Source organism: Styela clava, chromosome 7, assembly GCF_964204865.1.
Source record: "Styela clava chromosome 7, kaStyClav1.hap1.2, whole genome shotgun sequence".
NCBI classification, from domain to species: Eukaryota; Metazoa; Chordata; class Ascidiacea; order Stolidobranchia; family Styelidae; genus Styela; species Styela clava.
In genome coordinates, this window is record NC_135256.1 from 11,997,982 (window position 1) to 12,017,558 (window position 19,577).

The 19,577-nt window shown below is 32.5% G+C and overlaps 1 protein-coding gene across 1 annotated transcript in view; it reads left to right on the plus strand.

Moving 5' to 3' along the window:
* Positions 1 to 19,577, plus strand: part of LOC120328997 (uncharacterized) — a 54,912-nt gene that overhangs the window by 15,388 nt on the left and 19,947 nt on the right. Inside the window, exons 11-44 of the mRNA XM_039395596.2 lie at positions 369 to 491; positions 647 to 775; positions 1,421 to 1,515; positions 1,851 to 2,043; positions 2,436 to 2,595; positions 3,142 to 3,245; positions 3,787 to 3,903; positions 4,271 to 4,435; positions 4,852 to 5,121; positions 5,441 to 5,701; positions 5,839 to 5,951; positions 6,926 to 7,028; positions 7,272 to 7,529; positions 7,764 to 7,883; positions 8,284 to 8,406; positions 8,623 to 8,742; positions 9,441 to 9,563; positions 9,945 to 10,079; positions 10,485 to 10,579; positions 10,712 to 10,892; positions 11,093 to 11,258; positions 11,736 to 11,833; positions 12,675 to 12,788; positions 12,973 to 13,122; positions 13,481 to 13,747; positions 14,323 to 14,592; positions 15,218 to 15,345; positions 15,601 to 15,721; positions 16,140 to 16,400; positions 16,478 to 16,599; positions 17,077 to 17,215; positions 17,905 to 18,168; positions 18,586 to 18,733; positions 19,298 to 19,425. Coding sequence (XP_039251530.2) covers positions 369 to 491; positions 647 to 775; positions 1,421 to 1,515; positions 1,851 to 2,043; positions 2,436 to 2,595; positions 3,142 to 3,245; positions 3,787 to 3,903; positions 4,271 to 4,435; positions 4,852 to 5,121; positions 5,441 to 5,701; positions 5,839 to 5,951; positions 6,926 to 7,028; positions 7,272 to 7,529; positions 7,764 to 7,883; positions 8,284 to 8,406; positions 8,623 to 8,742; positions 9,441 to 9,563; positions 9,945 to 10,079; positions 10,485 to 10,579; positions 10,712 to 10,892; positions 11,093 to 11,258; positions 11,736 to 11,833; positions 12,675 to 12,788; positions 12,973 to 13,122; positions 13,481 to 13,747; positions 14,323 to 14,592; positions 15,218 to 15,345; positions 15,601 to 15,721; positions 16,140 to 16,400; positions 16,478 to 16,599; positions 17,077 to 17,215; positions 17,905 to 18,168; positions 18,586 to 18,733; positions 19,298 to 19,425 — 5,364 coding nt within the window. The remainder of the gene's footprint in view (positions 1 to 368; positions 492 to 646; positions 776 to 1,420; positions 1,516 to 1,850; positions 2,044 to 2,435; positions 2,596 to 3,141; positions 3,246 to 3,786; positions 3,904 to 4,270; positions 4,436 to 4,851; positions 5,122 to 5,440; positions 5,702 to 5,838; positions 5,952 to 6,925; positions 7,029 to 7,271; positions 7,530 to 7,763; positions 7,884 to 8,283; positions 8,407 to 8,622; positions 8,743 to 9,440; positions 9,564 to 9,944; positions 10,080 to 10,484; positions 10,580 to 10,711; positions 10,893 to 11,092; positions 11,259 to 11,735; positions 11,834 to 12,674; positions 12,789 to 12,972; positions 13,123 to 13,480; positions 13,748 to 14,322; positions 14,593 to 15,217; positions 15,346 to 15,600; positions 15,722 to 16,139; positions 16,401 to 16,477; positions 16,600 to 17,076; positions 17,216 to 17,904; positions 18,169 to 18,585; positions 18,734 to 19,297; positions 19,426 to 19,577) is intronic.

Here is a 19,577-nt window from a genome sequence, read left to right on the forward strand (position 1 = left end):
AACACATTTTCAACGTTTCCGAGTTACGTTCGATATATTGTGCGGTACATGACTAATGAAACATTTCAGTTGTTTGTTCTGGGTAAGGATAGATGATTTGCTTAGCTCAGAAGGTTAGGATAAGCACATGAAGTGAGATTCATACATTTAGGAATGGGACACAATGTTTTTGAGACACGCAAAACAATACAAATTATTGGAACATAGAATTTATTAAAACGCAATTTTCTGAACGTGAAATTTGCCCTGCCAATATTTCTATCAGGTACAACGTCTTTTAATTCTTTAGTTCCAATATTTTAAAACTTTTTGAATTTTCTCCATCTCCATAAGCACATTTGTCACATATATATAATTCTGTTTTCAAGACATCAACGAGTGCGATGCCGGGACAGACAACTGCAATGCAAATGCTGATTGCACGGATACTGAAGGTTCATTCACTTGTAAATGCAAAACAGGGTTTTCAGGAAACGGTGTTGATTGTGAAGGTAAGCGTATTTTAATTAGGTACTATGTCAACACAAAGATATTTCTCATCGGGTTGGCGTCTGCTTGTGAAGATATATAGCTTTCTCTGGATACAAATACTGATGTTGGTGCATTTTGTATATGATGAAGTTTGATCTGGTTATTTACCTTGCAGATATTGATGAATGCGATCTTGGAACTGATGATTGCAGTCCGGTCCCTCGAGGTGTTTGTACAAACCAACCTGGCACATTTACGTGCTCGTGTGCTGAAAATCATGCCGGAGACGGGAAGAACTGCCAAGGTACTGATTTTATTTATATAACAATGTTGAAAATTAATAATGCTTAAATTCGAGTTAAACTTGAATAGAGTTTTATTTTTGAACATATTGATATAAATTAATAAATTGTATAACCGTATGTTCTACTAAGGTTGTCCCCTGTCAATGTCTATCTGTTTCATACTCTGGGTATCTTATTTCAAGATACACGTAAATGTAAGGTAATTCAACAAACACGGTTTTCCTAGTAATCACAAATTCTATATTCCTAGGTCGTATTGTGTGTAAATATTTTTAATTCAAGTCCAGCATCGGAAACAAATAACTGACAAACTAATCTCATACCCGACATTGACCGGTAACCGATAAAATCCGTGGTTCGCGATATGATCAACCCGTCTTGTAACTTTCCTCTCGCAGGGATAGACATGTTAATCCTATCTCAATTTGAAAACAAAGTAAAACGTTTTTCCAGCTCTAAGCTAACTTTAAACTTTTTATTATAAAATCATTATCTGAGCTTGAACGATGCGTGTGTTCGTAAACAAAACAATTGTATTAATCATATCTAATATTTTAGGGAATTCTTAGTAATGGAAGTATATACTTTGATTTTAATTTTTTTGTGTTCCCTAATACTTTAATAAATTATTATTTATAATTTAGAAATTGAGGTATTGCCTGCACCAAATGAGATTTCCGTAGCCGAAAGTATCGCAAAAGTGGAACTCATTTCGGAAAGGAGACATAAAAATTACGAGGTGAGACTATCTCTTTGAACAAATCTTATTACAAGTAGGCTTGTACAATTAGGATAACAAAGATCCTTTATGCCTTAGGATGAAGAATACCATAAAGTCTTTGTATTTTCAAAAGAAATCGTGTTAAACAACATTGTATATAAATAACAGATCAATTCCTAAATATTGAGAGCATATTTTACCTTGCAATATTTTCTTGATAAAATTTTTCTTATTACGTACTCTAGTACAACTCAGTATAAAAGTCAAATTTGACCATTCTTCAGTGGAATTTTCGTTGGTAGATATAAGCGTGTAAAAGGCTGCAAGACATAATTTTTAAAAATATATTCCAGATCCAAGTGAGAAGAGTTGGATCAGGAGACTCTGGCATCACATTCAACTTCGTAGATTCGGAATCATCCATGGTTGTTGACATTGATAATTTGGAATCCGGAACTGAATACGAAGTTCGTGCTAGGGTTCGGGTTCTACAAAATGGTTTTGAAGTTACTCCCGATTACAGCCCAATTCTATATATCACCACAGGTGAGTAATGAATGATAAAATCAACATATATAAAGATATGATTATGGCTCAAAGGGGTTGAAATACACTGTATTTTCGAATCCTAAAGTAGTCCACTTCTAGAAACAGGAAAATACGGGACTATTACTATTGATTTATGATTCAGTCGTTCTTCCTGTTGAAATTGTTAGAAATAGTATGAAATCGGCTTTACTACACTTTGTATAATAGGAGGCAACTGTTATTATGCTGAAAAAGTTACACTGTTTAACGCGATAATATTTCAACTGCTTATAGAATTGTTTTGTTCACACTAGGCTAATCAAGACACAGGAATGTGTTAGTAGTATAGTATAACTAAGTATTTATGCTGCATTATTCTGCAAACAACAATTTTTTTATTTAATTTTCAGATTATCCAGAAGAGTCTGCAAGTGTCAGTGTTAACCAAGTATTTATATCTTCCTACAATAACATTAATAGCCAAGAATCTATTACTTTCATTTCTTCCATCACTACCATCATGATGCAGTCTTCTACTATAATCATCTCTGTCCAAGTATATTATTTGTTGTAAGTATCCTTAGTAAATTTTTACATATATTCACATTAAATCGTCATGGTGACAGGACACTTACACAGATATATATTTATTTATTTGTTGGTTCACATAGTAATATAAACCTTGTTTGCAACTTTACATCAATATTGACAAATAATACTATACTGACTATATATATAGCTGTGCTAACACATTTCAATTACTTCGTTAATTTCATGATGAAATTCATGAACTTTTATGATGAAAAATGAATGCGAAGTAAGCTACTTATATTATAGTTTATATTTTGTTTATAAAATAATATGAAAAGGTTTTGGTTCATTCGATGAAATTTGTGCATAATTTCAAATAATATATATATGTTGATCTATATTTGCTTGAGTTTACAAGATATACAAGTATAATACTAGTAATACTAAAGATATTGAAAGAAAAATAATACTGTTGTCTGATTGACTCTATTATATAGAAATCCATACCATGGAAGTGTTGCAGCAGGTTTTAAAAAATGTTAGACCTAGGATTTTATAATCAAAATTAGCATTGTTTTTTTGCAGCCCAGGAAGTGTTCAAGCATTGATGGACGTGAAAACAAACAACACAGCAAATCAAACACTCGAGAACGCTATTTCCGACAATTCAAATTTATCAGTGACAGTGTGTAAGTTGCTAAGCAATACAGTGGCACAATAGGTATCATTATCTTGCAAAGGCTTTAACAACCAACCTGATAAAAAAGATGTAAATTTAGTGCTCGGATTTTAATTTGGCTGTTTATCCTAGATTTTTATTGGGAAAACAACTAAGTGATAACAAGTAGTTATAGCTGAGGAATTGGATGCTCTATGATGTTCGATGAAATTTTCCCCATACTTTTAGCACAAGAAAACTTACCGGTAACCATTTCTCAGCATGGGTATAAGATTTCCATATTTTCTGGTATCACTTTTTCCCACAATTGAATGTTCTCTTCACCCAAAGGTGTGTGTATCAGTTCACTGCTAGCAAATTTTTATAGCATTTTCATTTCAGAATATGTACCAATAGTATACGGAATAGTTAGAATATTAGGTTACCGGGCTGGATTGAACCAACTGCTCACAAAATGCAAACACACAAATCTCATGTGAGAAAGTCAGTTGCGGCTCACCTGGCATAACGAATTACATACGGTAAATGGTATTTCCTCATTTTTTTTTCAGTACCAAAAGAATCCAATCCTCCTCCTCCAGAAAATGTTACTGTTACAGATGTTACTACTTCACAATTCTCCATTCAATGGTCTCCAGTTGAAAATGCTTTTGAATACCAAGTTTTCGGTGTGTACAGAAATTGTTTTTTACACAATCTAATATTTAGATAAGCATAGCATAAGCAATAGCATTCATATTAATGCTATTGAATTATGCTTCCCTTTTTTCTGCAATATTTCATCTTCCAAATATTTTTATGTGTACCTTGCAAATAAAACCTTGTTTACCACCCAGGCTCTTTCATTCATTTCACTCAGTCCAGCATTTTTTTTAATATTCGGTTTTATAAGATAAAACAAGATTTCAGTGAACAATCTACTTGAAATATGCATATATAGTTAGAAAATTTATCTTATATTGTTTCCTTCAGAATATATGAGTGATTTGTTATATAAAATCAGGATTTATGAACTACAAATTTTATTCTTTTCAGTAAAATATAGCGGTTCAAATCAGACATACAGTACGAATGATACAAGCTTTACGGTATCTGCACTACCTGCAAACACTCCTATTGTAGCTTCTGTTCGTGCCGTCGTCAAAAATGGTACTGCTTACAGATTCTCCAACAGCAGTGCTGAAATAGTTTTTAATACAAGTATGTGAATATTTTGCTTCGAATTGGTTATAATGATGCATGCAAAGCTTTAATCTCAGTAAAGTTAAATAGATTCAGACTCAGATATTTTTTTACGTCAGGAAATAAACAATGCGCAATATGAAATAATAAATAAATAAAATACATGTCACAATCACATTCATACATACAGTTATTCATATGTTCATATCATACCAAGTTGTGCAAGATCTAAAAAGTAATTTATGTCGCAATTTTTTAAATCAAAATGTAACAAATTCAGTTTTAAAATCCAGAACAATTTTGTCATTTATTTAGGGAATTTAGTCAAACAATTCAGTTATACTTGCTTGTTGTATACTGTAAAACACATGTTGTGAAATTACGTTATTTTATATCACATATAAAATTTTATTTTTTTACTAAATTTAAAACAGAATCAGAAGGACCAGCAAATCTTATGGCTACTGTTTTGACTGGAACTGTCATCATTATCAAGTTTGACAAAGTAAAAACTGCAGAAACTTACTACATTTCAATTAAAAATAATCCTGAATTTGATTTCACACTCACTGCTGATAGTGAAGTAAATGGAACTTTCAGTAAAGAGATTGATGGTTTGATGGCCAACACATCATATACCATAGGAGCCATTGCAACTGTCGGATCAGCTAATAGCACAGAGTCTACTATCTCAGCTACCACAGGTACATAACCATCTGGTAATATCTAGATATAATTTGAATGGATTCTAACAATAGTCAAATTTCAGAATGTATTTAATACTTAATACTAATAATGTAAAAATTTTGGAGTTTTTAAGTCACATAGATCAAATAGTTACTAGTTTGCTTGAATCATTATACCAGTACAATAACCTTGTTGATTTATAAAAAGTACAACAAATAGTATTTAATGGTATTTTGCATATTCAATTTTGAAATCTAGAATAATTTTGGCTGTTTGATTTATTCATATCGAACCATGCCTATTTAAAAATAATTAAAAGAAAATATATATTTTCAGGTCCGGAAACTGTGTCCGGAATAGCAATCTACAATGTTACCAAGGATGGGTTTAATTTTGAGCATGATAATGTGAACATATTGCCAGCTATCAGTACTAGTTATGTTATCAAATACATGTCATCAGGCGGGTCACAGGAACAAAACACTGATGCAAATGATACATTTATTGCAGCAGTGAATCCTGCAACAACAGAGTATAATGTGTCTGCTGCTTATAAAACTACCAAAATATCGCCATTCTCATCTTCTATATCTTCAAGTAAATTGTCTCCTACATTTTACATGATATTTAACTTTGAATATTAACTTTGGTTCTTGTAGACAGCAAATTAATTGTCATCATCTTTATGTCCATTTACAATTGCTTTTTTGTATTTTATCCTTCTTATCAACTAGAAATATGGAATGTGACATCGGTTACCAAGGACTCGATAAGTTTCTCATGGGATTCGTACAAAGATGCGACCAGCTACACAATATCAAGCTCATCTGGCTCAACATACATTGAAGTGAGATACTGTGTTTTATTTATAAATTTTGCAGTTGAGACATCCTTGAAATAGCGTTATTGAACGATTCATGTATGCGAGTTCGGCATTTACAGTGGTGCCTCAGTAGTCAAACATAATTCGTTCAGGATTGGTGTCCAACTACAGATTTGTTTAGATATCAAAACTTTTTTGCCATACGAAATTGGCAATTACTTTATCACGATTTACACATTCCAAAATATTAATAGAGTGTGTACATAAACAACAATAATTGCTGTCACCCCGTGGACAACATTATCTTTCTTTATCATTTCCTCATTTTTCAAAATCATGGAAATGGTAGACTCTACCATGCAATAGTGTAAGGTGAGATTGACACTAGACCATCATTCTTGTATTTCGCAATAATTTCTTTTTTCAACTCAATAGTTGTTCTTACTGTTTTCCCTCTTCTTCTTCCTTTTATCACTTCTTTTCCTTAGAGCCATGATCAATGGCAAAAAAGGCAAGAAAAAGCACTAAATCACAAAAAATTCTCAACATGTGTTATCATGCTAATGTTCTGACTTAAACTGATTTTCGTTGAATGATCGAATGGAGCCGAAATGTGCAGTTTGGAAATGTTGAGATGATGTCATCTCACTCGGCCGCACGCTTGGTTCGACTCGGGTGTTTCTGTTTGAGTACTGCAGCATTTTTGCCTCGAATTTTTTTGATTGACGGTAACTACCGAACTGTTCGAGTTCTGAGTACCTAGTCTACCGAGGTATTATTGCATTTAATAAATAGCTCATTTCAACATTGATGAAGTATATTTCAAAAAATTGCCGTATTTTAACATTCCCAAGCAGAAAATTCTGGTATACGCCATAATTATATGGGTTCTGTTATCATAGTTCTCTATGCCTTAATCATATTTACCTTTCAACCGCTGAAGCTAACTACTAGTTAGTTTGTAACAATAACTGTATTAATCAAATGTTTCCATGTAGACCCAGCCATCAACTGCATTTACATCACTAACTCCTGGAATCGAATACAGATTGAAAGTGTCGGTTGAAGATAAATTGCTCTTTGATGTACCTCAATTTACTTGTAAGTATACAATTTCTCCATAACTAGTTTAACAACCACTGCACTGTTAATGAATATGATGAATAAATAGTCCAGTTTTTATAAAACTGTCTAAATAATGATTAACAGACAATTAAATAGCAATACCATTTTTTTTTATATTCCTCTGCTACTGAAAAAATTATAATGCTGTATGAAGCAAACACACATATGTTATGAATTGCATCAGAATATATATGTACACATTCTTACTGAATTGCTTAGGTCCACCAGCTGCAGCCAATCTTGCTTGTAAACCAAAAACTTCAGAATGCATAACAGTGACATGGAATGAAGCTGTATCTGCAACATCGTATGTGGCATCAGCAGTTGAAAATCAGTTTGCAAAAGTAACAGTGTCATTTGCTGACAGAAGTGCTGAAATTTGTAATTTGACAAGTGGCAACAAATACACAATAAATTTAAAAACAGTCAATAGTGCTTGTGAAAGTGATGTTGCATCAGTCCCAGATTGTATAACAGGTACCGTAATTCCTTGAAATTTTTTTAAAATATTATAAAAGTTTTGCTGCTCGGGCAGTTTTGATGTCTTGATATGTCCCTTTAACTTGAACGTACTTATTGCATAATTTCGATTTGATGAATTTGGAATCTACTCATTGCTGATTTAAAAGTGAGCATGTTAAAATAATAAAATACATAATTTGATCACAGTAATTATGGCAAAACAAACATAAATAAAATTTTACATTCAAGATGTTGATGAGTGTGCTGGCGCAAATGACTGCCCAGCAGAATCACAATGTCAGAACACTATTGGATCATATGCATGTGTTTGCAAACCAGGATTTACTGGAAACGGGACGGTTTGCACAAGTTAGTATGACTTATAATATAAATAATATGAAATAGCATCAAATTTTTTTCCCATTTGGAGCTAAACATCTGAGTATAACCACAATAAGATTAATTAGGCATTTGTCAATTAGACTTTACAGTTTTTAGTTGAGTTGGCAATGCATGTAAAAGCATTTGATTTGAACCCCACATTTTATCTCTTGTTGAAATGATATAAATAACAAAGTCAACTTTTTAGTTTTTCAATTTTTTTTTTTATTTCATTCCAATTCGGGCTTTAATTTCCTGTGCTTATTGATGTTGCCCTAATACTTAATACTCGAAACTAATATGATAAATTTGTGACAATTCTTTAATGAATTTATACATTTCATAGCATAATCGTTAGGTCATTTACAAGTTTACATTATGCTCATAGATATTAATGAATGCACTAGTGGAACGCACAACTGTAGCAACAATGGCCAATGTAATGACAATGATGGAGGTTTTACCTGTGCTTGTTTCGATGGTTTTACCGGTGATGGATTTACTTGTACAGGTATGTTATCAAGGATAGCAGCATTTTAATTTAAAAATAGGAAACTCATAGACACAGAATTCAAATTACCATTATTTTCACATGAGCAAATATTTACAAAACGATAAAAAAACTTTGATTGGCGATATATTGGTTTGAAATATGGATTCTTGTTTATTTTGAATGAGCTGAAAACTTCAAAATAAGCTCACCGGTATATAAACCATTCTTCTTCAGATATAAATGAATGTGTTACTTTGAACGATTGTGATACAAAAGCTGAATGCTTAAATACTGCTGGAACATACAGTTGTCGTTGCAATGAAGGATATTCTGGCAATGGAAAGTCATGTGCTGGTTAGTACAAATATAGGAATAATCAATGTAACCATTGAAAATTGGAAACTATTACTATTGCTCGATTTAAGCATTATTCGCCAACAAAAAAACTTAATTTTGATTAAAAGCTGGACTTTGCTATCATTGCACCAAACCATTTGTTTTCAATTTTCAGGGCACAGTTGTCAATAAACTATTCCATTCACAATGTGAAAAAAAAAATTTTGTATACCGAATTTCAAACATATATTCAAATCAGGACTTATCGTTTTAAGGATTAACGATGTCGGAAGGACATTTGATCCAAACCTTTAAAACAAAGATTATTATATTATCTTCCATACTTTCATTTTCAATTTTTTTTATCTGTGTTGTGAATACAGTATTTAAAGAAAATTAAAAGAAAAGGGAGCACACAGCATAACCTTTTTGAACTTTTTAAAATTTTGACATAGTACAGCAGCTTCATTATAAAATTCATTGCTACTTTGGTATGAGATATCAGCGTTGTGGGATCTCTTTTTATTTAGGAACTGAATTCTGTGATAATGTCTTTATGAAATTCAACGCATACGGTAGGCGATTGAGATCCCATTAGGCAAGTGAGATTGCATACTAAAGTGGCACCTAAAAAGCCTTTGACTTTTTGTAAACAATTTTAAATTAATCTAAGCTTGAGATTACTTTACTTGAATCATTGTTTAATTTATCTCCAGATGTTGATGAATGTGGGCTCTCTACAATTCCATGTGACACAAATGCAAATTGTGCAAACACCCCTGGAAATTATACTTGCACTTGCAAATCTGGCTTCACTGGAAATGGAACAGTATGCAATGGTATAACATAGAGATATTGATATTGCACCAATCGGATCATGGTTTTCATGAATGTGAAACTTAAAATTTTATTAAATAATTATTTTGTTAGATGTCTTGCCTATGATATTTTCAGAGTTTCGCGATTAGGAATTATTGGACATCAACTTATATTTCATTGTTCCACTTTTACGTATGTTTAGTTGCTGGTATAAAAATTCCATCTCAATTATTTTAATGTTTTTCCTCATTGTTTATATTTGCTGGTCCTGTATTAATCATCAAATCAGTTTTCTTTTCATTCACCAATTGATCAGACAATATGTACAAAAAATAACAAATTTTAATTGTTCCAGTGGTGATCGACCGTCTAAGTTATTTTATATTTTTCATTGTTTCTAGATAATGATGAATGTGCTTCTGAATCGACCAATAACTGTGCCAGGAATACAAACTGCACAAATCTATCTGGCAATTATTCCTGTGAATGCAAGACTGGATTTGATGGTGATCCATATAAACCTGGAACTTGTCAAGGTTGGTCTTTACCATTCAAGAACTACATGTTGAATGGTTCATTGTTATTATTAATATTATTATTATATATGATTGAAATCTCAAATATTTGTTGTCATCTTGTCATTTTGAAAAATGTGTGAATAAAATGAAAATGCTGCAAATAGATAAAACTAGATGTAGAGATGTTCAAAACTAATCTTTCCATGGGACTGACAGTCATCAAGCAGCATTATTTTATCATTGTAACTCGTGTTTTACCACAATTTGAGTTATGTAAACTACCGGTAAGTCATTTTTGCATATTGCTTTTTGCTGATTTTGGTTGTTTATCAACTTTCTTCATAACAATGCAATATTTTTATTGCTATTTTTTGTTCAGCTTGGAATTATTTAATATAGCAATTATTTATTTTTATTTAACAGAAATTGAAAAACTACCACCACCTATTGGATATGCAGTTTATACCACTTCTGTATATTTTAGAATTAACTCCAGCTTACCACACCAAGAATATTCGGTAAATATAATTATGTTTCCTTCTACTTTTTTCACTCTCATAATTTTCGTTCCACCATCAATATTTAATATATATGGTAAATAGAAGTCTTATTAATGATTTTAATGAATTTCCTGCTGAAATTTTTCTTAGGTAATGATATATGAAGCTGACGGAACAGTTAAAGAGACAACTACTACTGCCACACAATTTGCTAGTTTTTCTTCGTTATCTGAGGGAACAAAATACACAATTACCGTCAAAATTACCAAACTTCAAAATGGTGCAGTTGTAACTGCTGGTCCAGAGAGTGATGTACTCAACGTAGAAACAAGTAAGTTTTTTAGTCAATTCACTGCTAGTTATTTGATGTAGCCTATTCCCTGGAACTATTTTCTATTATTTTCAAATAAAATTTTTAGAATCAGAAATATACTTCCATTTAGATGCGTTTTTGCATATAATTTTGCAATATATTTTATTTCTTGTGGTTACTCATTTTATTATCTCATTTTATTATCAATATCATTATAGGTCGCTCATCTATCAAAGTGCTTATAGTGTTAACGGACCAAACATATACATCGAGTCTCACTGACAGATCAAGTACAAAATTTACTGATATGTACAATATTTTCAAATCAAGATTTGAAGAAATTCATCCAAATGACGCAATATCCTTTGAAGTTCTTGGATTTTTGTAAGTATCTTGTCATATCTGTTGTGTTGGAAGATAAGTTAGCATTTTTATCAGGGGAGAGGGATGCTCAAAAGACAACCTAATCATATCGCATACCACGGCTCTCGTCCGGTTACCAGTCCATGTTGGGTATGGGATAATTAGGCCAGTTATATGTTTCAGATACATGGACTTCTTTGTGGAGGCAGCCGTAAGCAACCAGCATTTATGTGAATCACCCTGTTATGGTGGTGAGTCCAGCAATCTTATCGCACATAATTATCCGCCACAAGATTCGAAACGGCGAACCCCCTCAGGGTAATCAGAGGTGCGATGAAAAACGTATTTATAACGGGTAGCACGTTGAATTAAGCTTCTGTGTTCTTCTTATGTGGTATATAAATGATAATACATTTTGCCTGTAAATTTCCTTCCTTTATTTTGGTTCAGAATGTGATTTCATATGATTAGTATAATTCTCTTAACTTTAATTTGCAGTGCTGGTAGTGTAGAAGCTCTAACTGAAATTGTACAGAATACTTCTTCAACTGCAACAATTCCAGGGGCAACTCTTAGTAGTGGAACTATTAGCCAAAGTAATTATCTATTTCTTATTATTTAATTATTATTCTTCAGTCAGAAATCCTGCATACTAAGTGCACTTTTGTTATTTTAAGGCATCATGCCTGTGAGCTAAAATAGAAAAAAATGTCACAAATCGGTTTTGAATTTGTCTGATTTAGATATATTTTTAAGCATGATACTGCAGATGACTAGCCTTCTGTCCATTGTAATTGAAATATTCGTATTCTCATTTGAAACAACAATTTCGAAATAATTTTAAATATTGATATCGAAAATGTATATTGACTTTCATTTTACATAGATATGGCCTAGTTTTACAATGTTTGAATAAAAATCTGTGTTTTACAAAGACATTTATTGCATCAATCATATTCTTGAATACAGAAATGTTATATTGCAAATCTCATCTGTCTTCTCATTATATTGGTGAAATAGATAGATAGTTTATTTTGAAAACACCATAACAAACATAAATTAAAAATGGGAAATTCTGGAGAGCAAGCAAAACCTATAAAAAAGTTTAAAACATGAGAAGTATCTCGTGTGCCTGCCCACCAGCACGCACACACACAAGCCCAATTAAATGAGGCTTGAGCCAAACTTAACAAACAAAATACACGATAGTATTAAACTTTCGGGCTGTTGTACTTTTAACACTTACATTGATAATGACCAATACAATCTCATGCAAAGATAATGTGGGGAAGATATTATATTATATATAAAGATATTATGTATGCCAGTGTTTCCCAAAGGGGGCGCCACGGCAATATGTTAAGCGTGCCCAGAAAATTAACAGAATTGTCTTAAACATAACTAATATGTGATTGAATATTTGTCTTTGTTTTACAGGTGCCACACTTGCAACACCTCCCGCTGGATTATCTCTGACTTCAGACTCCTCCAATAGTTTAACAGCAGAATGGAATGCCGTTACAGGAGGTAGCGTTTCATATATTTTAGAAGGTGAGTTGCTGTTGATTTTAATATATATTCAATTAATTAATTCAATCCATTAATTCAATCCATTAATTAATCTTACTAAAATATATGATATATACCAATGTTTCTACTGAGAGCAAACATAAATGATCATAGTAATTATAATGTCAGGCAATACATTCAAATTTAAAAATTTTTTTGTTTAAAGTGCAATGTGAAACAACTACGACTCATTACACAACCTTAACAAGTTTTTCTGTTTCCGGACTCTCACCAAACACTGCATGTGCTGCAACTGTACGTGCAGTTGTCAATACACAAGTCACAGTTTCTTCTGCAGTTAAAACTGTTACAACATGTGAGTTGTTCTTTCTATCTAAATTTCTTTACCGGTAATAAGAAGAATTTAGTTTAAAACCTGCCGTATATTTATCTTTACATCCTATAGAGTTTTTTGGATCGTCAGCTCAAAGCAAGATCACAAGCCAAACTAAAAGTTGAAAGAAGACTCGCTGTTATATAAACAATAAACTCTGGCCAATAAGTATTGCCCAGTCTGAAATACAACATTTTTCGAATGAAATATTGACATCATTTTGAATGGATGTATAATTCTGCAATAAAGCTTGTTTTGCTCTGATAAATTGTGTTATAGATATTATATCATATATTATAGGGTAATATAAATCATCCTTTTTAAATTTTCTTAATTTCAGTGGCCGCAGGGCCTACGATAAGTGCCACTGTATTGAGCGCCACAAGCATTAGAGTTGCAATTGATGCAGTCAGTGGTGCTGACAAATATTATGTAACGGTGAATGACACATCAGATCCAATTGATACATTCACTGCAGCAGATGTCATTGATAACAAACTAAGTAAAGATATTACAGGATTAACTCCAGCTTCAGCTTTACTTATAACGGTGTCAGCTGAAATTAGTGGAGTAAATGGAACTGAATCTACTGCTACTGTGACCTTAGGTAAAAATAATGCATATAACTTTTTTTATCTACTGGTGTTTCAATTTACTACTTCAATTATGTAATGTTCAATGTGTAATTCAATGGAATCTGTATATACCGTATGTATTAATAGCATTTATAAAATGTGTTATGAAATGTCTTGGACAATGGATGATAAATTGAAAGGTAGTTTTTGAATTAGATATATTGAGATACTTATCGCTCGGCGGTGTGCCGCATCATGCTAGGCATTAGGAATACACTCGCCACCGCACCTCTGATTACCTTGCATGGGTTTGTAGGTTTATATCACTTGGGAAATAATTATGTACGAAAGGATTGCTGAACTCTTTGCCACTGTAGGGTGGTGGTTCATGTAACCGCTGAACTGTTACATAATTCCTTCACCATCGAGTCCATGCATCTATAACAAATACCTAGCTAACTATTCCTATACCCAACATGGTCTGATAACTTGGCTGTACGTCATGGTTCGCCATATGATTAGGTCATCTTAGCATCTTTACTCTCCCTTGTGATCAAATGTAAATCTTATCCTAATTTTTATGGTCATACATGTTGAATTTTTTTAGGTCCTAACACTGTATCTGGACTGATATTGTTCAATATTACAAACAATGGATTTGATGTAGTGTTTGATGCTGTATCACTTGAAGGAGGAGCTAGTGTGTCTCATATTGTAAAATACATACCAGTTACTGGTACTGGTACTGCAATCTCAGTGGAAACATCATCAAATACTGTACATATTGCGTCAGATCCAATCACAACACCTTACAATGTTTCAGTTGCATACAAATCTAACTCGGTGGACAGTGCATTCTCATCTGTAGTATCAACAAGTAATATCTTTTATTTGATATATATATCTATATTACTGTAGAAAGCTGAAATGAATTTTTGAAAAAAATGGTGTAACTAGTAGGGCTGGGCATTTTCAATAGTTTCAGAACTGAATCAAATCTAGAATATTTAGAAGATTAGTAATTGTATGTGATACATAAAGCTTCAGACACATTAATTAATGAAAACATGAATACATCACTCCAACAGTTCGCTAAGTGTTCACACGCAATAAGAACATGTTTCAACTATATTTCACAAAAAAGAGAGGACTCATATGTCATAATTACATTGTAAAAATAAGGCTTCAATAAAATAAATCCTCGATTCACCTCAACGTTTGGTTGACACAAATAAAACAAGATGTCGACAATTCAAAATTTTCGTATGAACCGATTCGTACAATTTACTATTCAATTTGAAATGCCCAGTAACAAGTAAACAATAACTATCATTGTAATTTAATTGCTTCCAAAGTTCATTATCGATTGGACTCTGAATATAAGTTATATTCTAATATCCATAGCAAATATCAATTTAGTTATGATAGATTGTATGTTTACCAGCAGTTCCTTGCTTTGATTATTAATCACTTGGAATCAAATGCTGCCTTCTGTATTGTAGAGGTTTATAACATTGATGCTGTGGCTGCTGATAGCATAGAATTAAGATGGAATGCTGTTCCGAACAATCTTGGCATCACTTTTTCAAGTTTGATAACCAGTGGAGGAGCTTCACAGGATAAATTATTGGTGAGCTGCTCAAAATATTTTAAATTCACCATGCACTTTTTTGAACATTATATTTTTATTTGTTATCAAATGCATCTTCTCTACATCCTTTACCTCTTAGCATGTAAACTTGATTTTTCTTCTAGTTCTTTCTATTTAAAAGGTTGCATAATATGGAAAGTTGAAAACCATACAACGATCCAATAAATTCTTGTACATTTGTTTTGTGTTCTTGAGCACAGAAAGTAAATAATCAACTAACCTATTTCATTTTAGCGGGATTTGACCAGAACATTCACTAGTCTTACAGCAGGAACTAAATACACAATGAAAGTTACCATGCTCATATCAGCTTTCAGTACATCTGTTACCTATTTTGAAATTAGTCAGTTAACCAGTAAGTAAATTATCATTTTTTGTTGAATTAAATTTGTTTGATTGCTGAGTAGTTATACTGTTATGTATGACTTGGCTTGGCGGTGTGGCGCATCGTGTTAAGCGTTACAAATACGCTTGCCACCACACCTCTGATTACCTGGATTACTAGGACTGCTGGACTCCGCGCTGCTGTAGGGTGGTTTCATATCAAGTCCATGCACCTGAGAACAAATAACTGGCTAACTAATCCCATACCCGACATGAAATGACTGGACGAGAGGCCATGGTTTGCAATATGATTAAGCAGTCTTATCGATTTTCCTCTACACCGGGATGATACCCCTTCTATGCTTATTATTAATACCATTGACTGAATTCCAAACACTCCTAAGTAGATTTAAATAATTGCTCATCCTTGTTTTTATCTTGTTTTTTAGTACCTGATCAAGTGAAAAACCTACAATGCAAGCCTTCTACGGAAACGTGTTTCTCTTTAACATGGGATGCTGATTCTGCAACAACATACGCATCAGAAATAAACCAAGGAACAGCAACTGGTGTTGAAGTTACAGTGAACAACACAAAACCTGGTGCTGAAGTTTGCAATGTGGCAACTGGAAGCTTGTACAATGCTTCTGTAACAGCTACAAACACAGCTGGATCAGGAGTAGCAGCTACAATTCAAAATTGTTACTCCGGTAAGTTGATCATTAAAATCTTATATAGATTTAGTCTTTGAAGCAGTCTGTTAACTAGTTTGTGTTTTTTATTATAGTTTTGCCTGGGCCAACTAATGTCAATATAAAAGTGGACAATCAAACTTGCTTCACAATATCATGGAATGCAATTTCAAATGCAAATTCATACACAGCAACTCTGCGGAGTTCTACTGCAACGGTAAGTGTTGACATCTTGATCCCAATTTAAAATATTTGTAAGAAATCATCTCACCATATGAGTCTATATAGAATTCTACTACAGGCCCACTTTTAAGGTAGATTACGTTATATTTATTTGCAATATTCAATTTACCGTAATATGGCATCTTGGTTATATTTTGGAAATGAGTGGATTGAACAAATACAATAAATTGTAGAATGAATTTCGAAGTCAGTCATAATTTGCTTGCAATTCTTATTAAAGTACCATATTAGTAAATCAAGTAATAAAAGCTCAAATATAGGAGACATAAAACGCCAATAATGTCAATATGTATGTTAGAATAAGGTTAAATGACATTACTGAAAAATAATTCCAGCAATTTCTTAAAAGGGTAAATATAACCAGCCCTAGTTGCAGTTACAACTTATTTTGAAAGCCACAAAGTCAGACACTAATGATATTCACAAACTTAATGCCTAATTTTTTATACAGAGTATGTCAGAGACATCAACATCCAACTCTGTGCAAATATGCGGATTAGAAGTTGCAACTTTGTATAATGCTTCTGTTAATGCAACTTATGAGGCAGGAGAGAGTTTGCCTAGCAACGATGTTGTCTCACAGATAACAGGTACCTAACTTTGGTTTATTTGCTTTTTTTTTAATCGTAAATTGGTTTTTGGTATGTTGGGAAGTACATTGCAATACAGCTTTTAACACAAACTAGCATGTCACATCCATGTAGTTCAAATGTGATTTTATCTACCTTTGTTTGACATGAATTTTAAAAACAGTAAAAAAATAATAAAAAGCTACCTCATTGTATCAGGAATGAATATTTGAAACATTGCCTAAGGTATTCATACATTCAAGAATATTGTCGCATTATGCCAAGTGTTTAGAACACATTTGCCACCATATCTCTCGTTACCCTGCATCGAAAATCATTTGTACAATCACTGCGAACAAGAAATAAGTTAATTAGATAAAGCAAATCATTCACGTTGATTAATTTTTCTATTTGTTAAATGTATCGCTTTGATCTAGTATCTGTATACTAAAAGTAAGTCTTGGAATTTATATTTCTTGATATTTGGGTATTTTTGGAGAAATGTTTAATTTATTTGTAAATGTTTACATACGGTATTACATTTATATTCTAATTGGAGTAGCAAGATTCTAAAGACTTATCCTTGGTGAGACCGAAATCTGACAAAAGGTTACAGACCAAAAGTTGTGAAAGTGTGATGCCAGACTTTTGATCAACCTTGAATATCCTATTTATAGTTGTTATAAAAGTTACGGTATGTTAAATTTCAGCTCCATCTGCACCATCCCTATCGTTCGTTACTGCCACCACAACCAGCATTACATTATCTTGGATTAAATCAAGTACAGCTCAAACCTACCACATACAAACAACACAAACTGCACCGACGGCAACTGCTGCGATGATTCATTCTACAACTAGCACAACTCTGACAATAAATGATTTGCAGCCAGGGCATGAATACGATTTTGTTATTATGGCAGAAAATGCTGGAGGAAACAGCACCATGAGTGCAACATTAAAGCAAATCTCAAGTAATTTTACAATATGATGAAAAATTGTACAACTTGAAGCCTACACTCAGAACCAGTACAATATTGCTTTAAATATTGTTACATCCCAAAGCCTGATGCGCCAATCTAAGCAATTCATTGACAGTACGTCTTATAGTCCATAAAATACGGTGGTTTAAACAGACTACAGACAATTTGTTTACTTCCTCATGTATGCTATCTATATGTTTTCTATACTTTACGAACCATTTTCTAATAAATTCTCTCACCAGTGCCACAAACACTGAAACATATTATGAGTAAATTGCTTTAATCCCATAGCAAGAGTATGCACACTATTTTGAACCAGATGTAAGAAAAAGTTATTGAAATGCATATTGTACCTGTATATTTCTGTTCATTTACTACTTTTGTTGTAAAACAATCATATTTTTACAGTCCCAGGAAGTGTTCCAAATTTTCAAGTCGATACTGCAAATGTTGCTCAGCTGTCAATACCTTTCACATGGACTGAAGTTACGGGTGCATTAAATTATGTTGTTTCTGTAACAAAGGATGGTACAGAAGTTTCCACTGCAAACCCTACGTAAGTGTCATTGTTGAAGTCAATACCTACTTTACATTCATTGTGTTTTAGTTTATCATTTATTAGTAAGCACTAAGCATGTGTATAGATGGCCGGCCTTTGGCCACTGCAACCCGTGCCTCAATGGGCCCCACACTTTCATAGGCCCCGCCCTTGTTCTAGGTGTTAATTATTAAATTATACCTATATATATAAGTCAGCGTGTTTATTCTGTAAAGTCCCAAGTTTTGTTGAACATGATTCTAAAGGTAATACAATGTGAAGATGAATTTATTTTGTATTTCTTAATTTATTATAATATGGCAGACGACAACCTCTCATTCAAATTTGAAATAATTATGGTAGTTTCTTTTCATTATGTTAATAAATATCTCTAAATTTTAAAAACGACCGTATTATTATTTTTTTGAAGCTACTAGATTTTAAATTTTTACAAAAACTCGATAAATTATACAAACTGTTGAATATAGATGTAGTTTTAAAATAATTAGTTCAAGTTGGTTAGTTCATAATTACAGCCTTAATATGTATGAACGCACAGTTGTATGCATTGCTTATATTTAGTGCAAGTCCTTGGAGTGGTATTACAAATTTAAATGATGGAGAAAGTTACAACATATCTATTTATGCTGTATCAAAAGCTGTTGGAGTTACTCAAAATGGCGCTCCAGTGTCAATTTCATTTGAAACAGGTAAAAACCCGATATGTATGATGTAATATAAAAATTGAAAATGAACTTGATTTGTTAACAATTCATTATAAATACACAGTGTTGCATTTAACTGAAATTTGAATTGAGTTACTTTAGATCTGACAGAATTATTATTAAATAGTTTCCTATGT